We start from the raw sequence: 9,566 nt of genomic DNA on the forward strand, positions 1-9,566 counted from the left end.
TTGAGGGGTCCTAGGTGGGGAAGCTGGAAGGAATGGTGCCCCTAGGTGTGTGGGTTGAGCAGGCCTGGGCAGGACCCATGCAGGATGAGCTTGCCCGCCCTCAGGGGCTCCTGCTCTGGCCGGAGGAACAGCTGGAACACATACCAGGTCAGGTGCTCCTGGTGCCCTGGGGAAAAGATACTGCCAGGGAGGAGCTATGGAGTGCTGGGGAGCCGTGGGGTACAGGTTAATCAGAGTAGGCCTCTCTGAGGAGGTGACATTTGATGGAGACTAGAAGGAGAAGAGGAAGTGAGGAGTCACAGAGCAGCCTGGGGAAGTGAGGCATCAGGGCCCCTCTGGAGCTTGTCCTGTCTGGCCCTTGAGCTTTATTTCTCACTTCTCTCTCTGCTTCAGCTCTCCATGCTTCCCCCAGATGAGCCTGGCTACCTTGGGCTTTGGTACCATCCTTTATGCTTTTTTGTTTTTGTTTTTTTTCCCTGGTAGGAATTCTCACCTGGGAATTCCCACCCTCCCTGCACCCCCCACCGCCAGTCTAAGCTAAGGGCCTCTTTGGTTGCCTTCCTCGGATCCACTGCCTACCACGCTGAGTTGGCAGCTTCCTCACCTCACAGGCCCAGGCATCTTTAAGCTCTCACCAGGGCAGCCAGGGACTGTCCTCCTCACTACTGTGTCTCCAGCATCCAGCATCCATCTCACGATAGTTATTGAACACCCAGCACTGTGAACGTGCTGTCTGTTTTCTGTTGGTATCTCACCACCTGTCCCAGATCCTAATTCCTCCGCACCCTTCCCCCAACCTGTTCCTCTTCCACCTGGGTTCCTGGCATCTGTCAGCAATGCATCCAGTTACTCAAGCCAGCAGCCTCGGGGTCATTCTTGACTTGTTTCTCTCTCGTAGTACTTACCCAGCCCTCAGCAAGCCCCTTTGTTTTAGTCTCAGAGGCAGGTTGGGATCTGATACTTAATTCCACACCCACGCCCACTTGCGTCCAAGTCATCAGCATTTCTCAGCCGCACTACTGAATCCTCCTAAATGGTGCCTCTGCTTTTCCTCTTGCCTCCTATAGTTTAGTGTTCATAGAGGAGGCAGACTGACCTTTAAAATAAATTATGGAACTTCTCTGATGTAGCCCCCGATGGCTTCCCTTCCCATGATAAGATCAAGTCCTTTTTATCATGGTTTCCTGACACAGCACCTGACCTGGTCTTGCCTATTTCCCCACCTCATCTGTTCACCCCTGACCTTCATTCTGCTCTGGCCTCAGGGAACTTCTTTCTAAGTGTGCGAGGAACTCTTCTACTTCAGGGCCTTTGCATTTGCTGTTTCCTCAGTCTGGACTCTCTTAAGATGGCAGCAAGTTTCACTTCCTTACTTCAGTCTCCGCTTGAATACCACCTTTTCAGAGAACTTAAAATGGCACTTCTGCCTTTTCTGTCCCTTTCCCTTGTTGAAGTTTTTCTTGAGAGTACTTATCCCTACTTTACATTTTGATACCTTTATGTTTATTGTGTTTCACCTGAGAGGATAAGCTCCCATGGAAATACTTAGTAAATACTTGTTATTGAAAGAAGAAAATGGAGCAAATAAATGCAAGGTGCCGATGTGAGTGGCACCCAAGCTAAACACTGGGAAGCCAGGGAGGGATTCCCAGGCGAAGGGACAGTTACTCCGTTACTGCTGCCAATCAGGTTTGTGGGCCATACAGTCAAGGTGGCTGTGGGATCACATGTTCCCTGAGCTGTCAGAGAGCCACAGCCTCTCAGTGCCACCAGACCTATCTCCCACATCTTTGTCTTCTTGTTGTCTCCCCATGCAAGTGTGGTGGAAAGTAGCTGTCAGGAAAATGTTATTAGCACTTTCCTGGAGAGGAGAACTGCAGTGGTCCAAACCCTAAAAGCTTCTTCCCAGTGACCTGGCATCTTGTGGGTTTGACCAGCCTGCTCTGGGAACCACCTCGTGTTGGCCCTTCCAGCTCACTGAGTTCAGGTTGTGAGTCCTGCCCTCTGCCTCTGGACTTGCTGGGTGGACTTGGTGCCCCTGGGCATTTTCCTTCTCTTAGTAGACGTTTCTGCTGACCTTGTATTAGGAGCCAGGGAGTTGATGGAGTCAGCTGGAGAAACACGGGTCAAGGGAAATGTGGGCCTGCGGTGCGCCTGGGAGAACAGGGGAATGTAGGCGCTCCCTCCAAAATGTGGTTACGTGGGTTTGTTCCAAAGGGAACTGTGTGTGATGACAGAATGCGCCCCGGAGACAAATGCCTTCAAGGTTGAAGTCTGTGTATGTATCAGCCTCTTGCAGGCCTGGGAAGCCCCTATCTGGAATGGGAAATTCCACTCAGCCAGTGAGGGGCTGGGCCGGGTTCTTCCTCCCAGGGAGGAGTCCTGTTGGGAGCACGCTGGCCCCTGATGCATCTGCCAGTCAGGCAGCCATGGGTCTGGAGCTGATGGGAGAGAAAGAAGCTGTGGAGGGAAATTGCGATGCCACCCCACACTCCCTGTTGGGGATCACTCAGTGCAGACTCCCAACACAGAAGAGTCATGACCTCATTCATGATGGCACCCCCCCATGGAACCCACTGTCATGGCCTCGGCCTCCTTCTCCTCCTTCCCTCTGTCCTTGATCATCGGGTATCTGTGTTCAGAATCAACTAACCAGCCTGGTTAGGTCTCCTGGAGAGCGTGAGCTTCCCATTCGGCTGAGCAGAAAGCGGGCCTGGGAGAGGGGACTCCAGCAAACCCCATCTAAGAGCTGCAAGCTAGGGTCCCAAACCATGACACCTGCTCCTCCCCCTCTTGTCTGGGATGCTCGGAGGGAAAGCACAGGCAAGTGGAGCAGCTGTGAGACTGCATCCTATAGAGATGCACCTGGTGGGCAGGAAGTGCCCTTGTCTGATGCCTACGGAGGGCAGGGAAATCGGAATCCACAAGTGTAGCAGGGCCTCATGGGAACTGCTAGCTGGCCCACCTGCTCTACAATCTTTGTTTCTGTTTTGTATTCTATTCCTTCTTTCCTGTGTTTTTCTCTGCACGTGTTCTCCACTGCTCTCTGGCCGACTCCCTGTCCTAGTCGCTGGGTTCTACTCTCTCCAGCATTAGTTCGGGCTTGGTTTGGGATTGCCACCTCTTGCCTCCAAAGCTGTATCATCACCTAGCTTCAATGCCACACACTCTGATGGCCCTGGATGTCCACCTTGGGTCCCAGGAGACACTAACTGGCCCAGTCAGCTGAGGGTAGGTGGACGGAGGTCAGGTGACCTCCTGGGCTATATCATGCAGGTGGGGAACAGGATGGGCTCCCTCAGGGGAGGGTGTGGCTGTGAAAGAAATGAGGCTTCTTTATGATCCCCGTATAGCCCTCCCTGCCCCCACCTCGGTGGTATACTGCCTCAGTCAAGTTGGTGACCAAGTGCCTAGCCACGTTGGTATACAACGTGGGAGTTGTATCACCCTGAACAAGTTAATGTCTCAGCTCCAGGTTCTACTTCTGAAAATGGGATCCATCCCATAGGATTGCTGCGGCATGAAATGAAGTAATGTCCAAATGCATCCTGTAGACAGTGAATGACAGCATTTCAAAAAATTAGTTCTCTATTTTAGGATCTTAGCTCTGTAGATCCATGTGAGGCATCAGATGAGTTGTGGGGTAAATTACACTTTGAGGAGGAGTGGTTCAATGTGGGGGGTCCAGAACTCTTGGTTGGAGGTACCCCTGCTGGGGGTGGGGGGCTACCTGGTCCCACTGTTGCCACACCCAGTTGGTGCCCCTACTGGAAGGAATGTGGATCCAATCTGTGGGATCCATCTCCAGACTGCCCTGCACTGGCTCCCTCTTGATCAGTAAGCGCTGCTAACTGTAGACAGAAGTCAACCACTTGACCAGAACTGGGTGAGCTTCCACACAGAACGCTTCCCTTTATTGTCTGTAAACTCTTCTTTGGTAAACAAGGAGACAAGGAACCCACAGAGAAAAGGAGCACGCTGAGTCAAGAGGACAAAGGGCCGGCACCCTCCAAGAACAGGGACTTCGAGAAGACAGCTATGCCTTTAGCAAGGTGGTGGATGGAACTTGGGAGTTTGGGTGGGTGGTGGCATGGGAAGGAGGGGAGCAGAGCGGGAGGGAAGGGTCCACTCCGTGGGACACAGAAGCCTAAATCGTACAGCGGAGGAGCTCATGCATCGCAGCGGAGAGGGGCAGGGAAGCTCCGCCCATGCCCCGCCCACCTCCCATGCGGTTGGTGCCCTACTGCAGGCTGAGCAGTTTGCCGGGTCAGGTCAGGGGGAGGGTGGAGGGGGCTCCGGAAGGCCCGTCAGCAACCCTCCCTCCGTCTCTCCTTTTCTGCTCTGCGGGCTGGTGTGTGCAGGTTGCAGGGGCGGAGGAGGGGCGCTCACGATCTCTGGGTCCGGGTAGAAGTGGCAGGGCAGCCGGGGCAGGGTTTGGGGACGGTGGAGAAGCAGCCCCTGGCCCCCCTTTACAGGGGGGGCTCGCTGCAGAGGACAATCTCCAGGTCCTTGCGGTAGAGCTTCCCCGCCTCAGCCAAGGACATGACGCTCTTTCTGTAGTTGGTGAGCTGTTGGATATTCATTTCCTAGGAGACAGAAGGAATGAGTAAGAGCCCCTCACTGGACGGCCCCACCAGAACGTCTCACCTACTCACTCGCAAACACTTGGGCCACAGCCTTTCTCTTCAGCAAAGCATGGGCTTTGGAGTCAGAAAGCTCTGGTTCAACTCTCACTTGCTGCATTGCTTTGGGGAGAGTATTGAACCTTTCTGAGTCTCAGCTCAGCTGCCTCATCTGTAAGATGGGTACACGAACCACAGTGTCTGCCTCATTGAGGTGTTAGGATGGTTAGCAGAGGGAATGGGCATGAACACATAGCACAGCACCTGACATAGAGCATGCACCCCCAAATCGGTAGCTATTGTGATGGCAGCCATTATCTCTGCATAATTTGAATCCGGTCCTTTACTTAACTAGGCCTCCAGTCCCTCCGTCTGGGTCCTTGCATGTGAGGAAGAGAATGCTGGGAAAGTGCCCTGGTCTTGTCTGCAGGCCCCATGGACCATCCTTTCCTAAACCTCACCCATTTAAACGAGGAATTCTAACTCCTGCCTCCTCCAGCAGCAAAGCTCACCTCCTACTTCTTGTTCACTGGCTTCTGTGACCTTCAGGGCCCACTAAGACAGGTGACCCACGGACATATGTCCATTGTCTCAGGTAAAATAGAGGCCAACATTAAACAGAACATTAATACCTGATATGCCTTGTGTTGAATACCTACTTTACAGTAATTGATTTGAACACAAATAACCATTAGGTCTGAAATATAGCAAGGTCATCCATGGCTTATACTATCTTTTTCTTTTCCTTTCTCCCTGGCTTAGACACACCCTCCCTCCTACTCCTCCCCCCCCCCACCTTTTTTTAATCTTGAAAATGTTGGCAGATTTTTTCTTTTCTTTTCTTTTTCTTTTCTTTTTTTTTTTTACATACCTCCCCTTTCAGGCTGACGGTCTTTATCCCTATTCAACTAATGAGAAACCTGAGTATAAAGACTAAGGTATTTGCTAAAGGGCTGGACCAACTCTACAGCGATAAATATCCTCAGTCTCCTGGGTTCCAAGGTCTATCTAATATTTACCTGGCTCACCTGTGCTCAGTCACCTCTTTTTTTGGTGCTCAAAGGTCAGTCTTTTGTCATTTGGTTTTCAGGACATCCCCTTATGTGACCGGTTCTTGGTTTTGTGCCACTACCCACCCCAAGGGCCCTTTGTGAGCGTCTCTAGCTTTGGGAAGCATCTTCCCTCAAGTTGTGAAGTCCGTGGAAATATTACCTAGTTCATAATACTACCTACCATTCAGATTAGGAGCCAAGGAAGGAACCCCATATATCAACCTGGAGCTCGAGACCCCTCCTCCCCTCCCCCTGCCCCACTGCCGATTCAATGTGGCATCAAGAATCTTAGCAGCGTGAAGGGACGGGGCTGCACGGTTTCCAGGTCTAGAAGTTCTGCTTGGAGCCGAGGGCGGCTTTAGCGAGCTGCAGTTGTCTCAGGAGTGGTGAGAAATACTGAGGTTGGGTCTCACCAGTCTGTTCCTCAGGAACATCAAACAGCATCTGCTCAGAAACCGTATCTCAGTCCTGCACCATCAAAAGGGAATGTGAGTCTGCCAGGTGGGTTCACAAGAACGGCCTCTCCCTTCCCAGCTCAGGTGCTGCTGTTTACGGTCCTGGGGCTCTATGGACTCATCCTGTCCAGCCCCGGGGGCCACGTCTTGAGCTTTGTACAGGTAGCAGGCTCCCAGGTAAACAACTGTATTGATATCTTTGTTCTCTAACCTTCAGGGATGCTTCCTAAACCCAACCCCTGACTCTGTTTTTGTTTCCCCACCTCAAGTGAACCTGTGCAGCCATCTCAGCTGTATTTTGTGGTAATTAAGAAAGAGCCTACTTAGGTCACTTTCAAGATTTAATGCTTGGCCTCAGGGCTGATCACCCTCAGGTGTCCAGCAGGGCCATATGGAGAATAATTATGCCTCATTAATACAATTACAGTTAAAGATATTTCCCATTAGGATGCCCAACATTCCTTGGACACATAAGGGTGCATAAATCATTTTCTTCTAGAATTTGATGCCAGGAAAAAGTCTGCCGAGTTCAAACACCTGGTGAATATGTCCTTCTTCCTAAGTAGTATTTGTTTATAATTTATTGTCTGCCTCTTTCAAAAAGCACCTGAAGATAACACAAACAAAATAGATATAGGGTGAAAGGAATGAAGAATGATATTCAGGACAAAGATGAAGAGGTCAGAAAGCAATTGGAAGGGGAGACAGACTCAGAGGCTGCGATGAATTTTTTTTCCCCCTGAAATTGAGCAGTAAATTTAGTTCTTGCCTGGCAGCAGAGGCAGTTAGACACCACAAGAAATTATAGAGTGTTCATCTAATTAAAGAAAACCGCAAAACTATTTGCTCAGAGAAAGGCATTTTCCTGGAGGTGAAGGAAAATGGCTACAAAAAGAGCTGCTGGATCCTGGTCCACCTGCCACCCCGCCCCCTCCCTGCTCCCCAGGCACCTGGATGAGCCCGTGGAGGGCCACGTGGGGTCTGTCCCTGGCAGCAAAGTAATAGTTGTCCACCTTTTCTCTGAGCAACAAATGCTTCTGTGGCTCCTATGAGCCTCTTGCTCAGCCCCAGACTCTGCAGTTAATTGATTTGGAATATCTTCACCTCCCACTGGACCCTTCTATCTCAAATCTCTCCTTGTGCAAAAAGACTTTTCTGATGGCAATTTGGCTGACACTCCATGAGCTGTGCTAGTCAGGCTGCCAGTGCCCCATCATAGCGTCATTCAAAACTGCCAACAGGTGGAAACAACCCAAGTGGCTGTTGACGGATGAGCAGAAAAAAAGATGGTATAGACACACAATGGAGTATTACTCAGCCTTAAAAAGGAAGGAAATTCCAACACATGCTACAACATGGATGAACCTGGAGGACATTATGCTAAGTGAGGTAAGCTGATCATAGACAAATACTGCATGAGTCCATTTCTAGAAGGCACCAAAAGAAGTAAAATTCGAGACAAAGTGGAATGGTGGGTGCCAGCGGGCAGTGGGGAGCAGGGACTGGGAGGGGAGGGAGGAGCAGAGAGCAGTTGTTTAATGAGGATGGAGTTTCAGTTTTTCAAGATGCCGAGAGCTCTGGGGGGTGCCTGGGTAGCTCAGTCGGTTAAGTGTCCAACTTCAGCTCAGGTCACGATCTCACAACTCTTGAGTTTGAGCCCCACATCAGGCTCTGTGCTGACAGCTCAGAGCCTGGAGCCTGCTTCGGATTCTTTCTCTCCCCTCTCTCTGCCCCTCCCCCGCTCATGCTCTGTTTCTCTCTCTGTCAAAAATAAATAAACATTAAAAAAAACTTTTAAAAAAGATGCAGAGAGCCCTGGGCATGGTGGTAGTGATGGTTGCCCAACAATGTGGATTATTTAATACTGCTGAATGGTTATGATGGTAAACTTTGTGTTAAGTCTATTTTACTACGTTAAAAAAAAACCATAAACCAACCAGCCAATCATCCAACCAGAAAAACAAAACAACAACCCCAAAACTGCCATTGCTTAGTTATGGGTGATCAGAAGAGCAAAATGCACCCCACATTCCTTTTCCACCCTCCCTGAGAAGCCTCTCTCCTGCCCCAGAACCACCTTCCTAGGCCTCCAGACTCCGTTGTTTACCTTCTTGTTTTTCTCATACAGGTCCTTCAGCAGGGCATCCAGCTCATTCTCATCAATGTAGCCACTCCCGTCCTGGTGATGGGGAGCAGAGGAGAGGCAGCACAGAGCTCTAGAACTCAGGCCCCGCCACCCCTGACCTTGCCTCCCCATTCCCTCAACTCTTCCCGGGGGCCTGCAGAGTCTAACCTTCCCTTTACTCTGCGCAGAAGGTGTTCACACCGTGCGGTGCCAGGATGACACCTAACTGCTGACTTTTACCAGTCAAGGCAGGAACAGGACATTTTGGGGCAAATTTGCATTCTGGTGTTTTTCATTTGCATTAAAAATATAAATGAGGTTCAAGAAGCATTTAGCTAACTCCCTGCGATGTCAGGATGAATACAGGGGCTATTTGAAGTTTATCCCCCACCCTTTGGTTATGAGGGGGCTATAGAGTCACACGGGTGGGGGCAGTAAAGGAAGGGCTGGTGCGTGGTCAGGAGGCCTTCTCACTCCCAACTTCTTAGCAAAACAATCGGCTCCAGTGCACAATTATGACCTGGCACCAAGGGCGCAGTACTGAGCGCCTCCTGATTCCAAAGGACGGGTTGAGCCATTTGGCCAGGGGCTCCCCTGCCGATGGGGCCCCCTGCTTTTCTGTCGCATGCTGTCCTCCCTCTTACCTTGTCGTAAAATGTGAAGATCGCATTGAACTCCTCAGAGGTCAGTTTCATGCCCTGTAAGGTCCAATGTATTAAAGAGAGAAGCAAAAGCCCTGGACAGTGTGTGTGTGCTAGTGAGGGCATGTGTCTTTGTGCACGCGTGTGTGTGCATGTGCATCAGTGAGTGCATTTGTGTGTGCACGTGTACGCGTGCATGTGTATGCATGTGCACAAGTGAGAGAGCACGTGTCTGCATTTGCATGTGTATGTTTGCATGTGCACATGTGCATATGTGCACAAGTGAACGAGCTCGTGTGTGTCTGTGCATGTGTATGTGTGTGCGCGCATGTGTGCATGAGTGAACGAGCACATGCGTGTGTTTGCACGTATATGTGGGTATGCACACGTGTGCACATGTATGTGTGCATGCACACACGTGCGTGTGCACTTGTGCACAAGTGAGTGCACGTGTCTGCATGTATATGTGTATGTGTGTACAAGTGAGTGCATTTGTCTGTGTGTGCATGTGTATGTGTGCATGTGAGTATGTGCATGAGTGAGTGAGCACATGTGTCTGTGCACACGTATGTGCATATGTGTGCATGAGTGAGCAAGTACATGTCTCACTGTGCACGTGTATGTGTGCGTGCACACATGTGTCTGCGTGCGTGCACACATGTGTCTGCGTG

At 50.7% G+C, this 9,566-nt stretch overlaps 1 protein-coding gene and 2 long non-coding RNA genes across 7 annotated transcripts in view; 2 read left to right on the forward strand and 1 right to left on the reverse strand.

Annotated features, from left to right (window-relative positions):
* LOC121009762 (uncharacterized) overlaps window positions 1–5,084 on the forward strand; it is a 22,892-nt gene extending 17,808 nt beyond the window's left edge. For all 5 annotated transcript variants that reach the window (XR_005780821.1, XR_005780820.1, XR_005780822.1 and 2 more), the window contains 2 exons: window positions 3,947–4,052; window positions 4,978–5,084. This is a non-coding gene — a long non-coding RNA (uncharacterized LOC121009762). The remainder of the gene's footprint in view (window positions 1–3,946; window positions 4,053–4,977) is intronic.
* The window catches only part of CALB2 (calbindin 2), a 28,971-nt gene continuing 23,292 nt past the window's right edge, over window positions 3,888–9,566 (reverse strand). Inside the window, exons 9-11 of the mRNA XM_040443056.1 lie at window positions 8,899–8,952; window positions 8,237–8,308; window positions 3,888–4,586 (exon numbers count right to left, since the gene is read on the reverse strand). Coding sequence (XP_040298990.1) covers window positions 4,470–4,586; window positions 8,237–8,308; window positions 8,899–8,952 — 243 coding nt within the window. The 3' untranslated portion in view covers window positions 3,888–4,469. The remainder of the gene's footprint in view (window positions 4,587–8,236; window positions 8,309–8,898; window positions 8,953–9,566) is intronic.
* Window positions 7,467–8,594, forward strand: LOC121009763 (uncharacterized). The gene is made up of 2 exons (XR_005780823.1): window positions 7,467–7,518; window positions 8,258–8,594. It is a non-coding gene; the product is annotated as an uncharacterized LOC121009763 (long non-coding RNA).

Source organism: Herpailurus yagouaroundi, unplaced genomic scaffold (assembly GCF_014898765.1).
Source record: "Herpailurus yagouaroundi ecotype Mexico unplaced genomic scaffold, PumYag 190, whole genome shotgun sequence".
Classification (NCBI taxonomy): domain Eukaryota; kingdom Metazoa; phylum Chordata; class Mammalia; order Carnivora; family Felidae; genus Herpailurus; species Herpailurus yagouaroundi.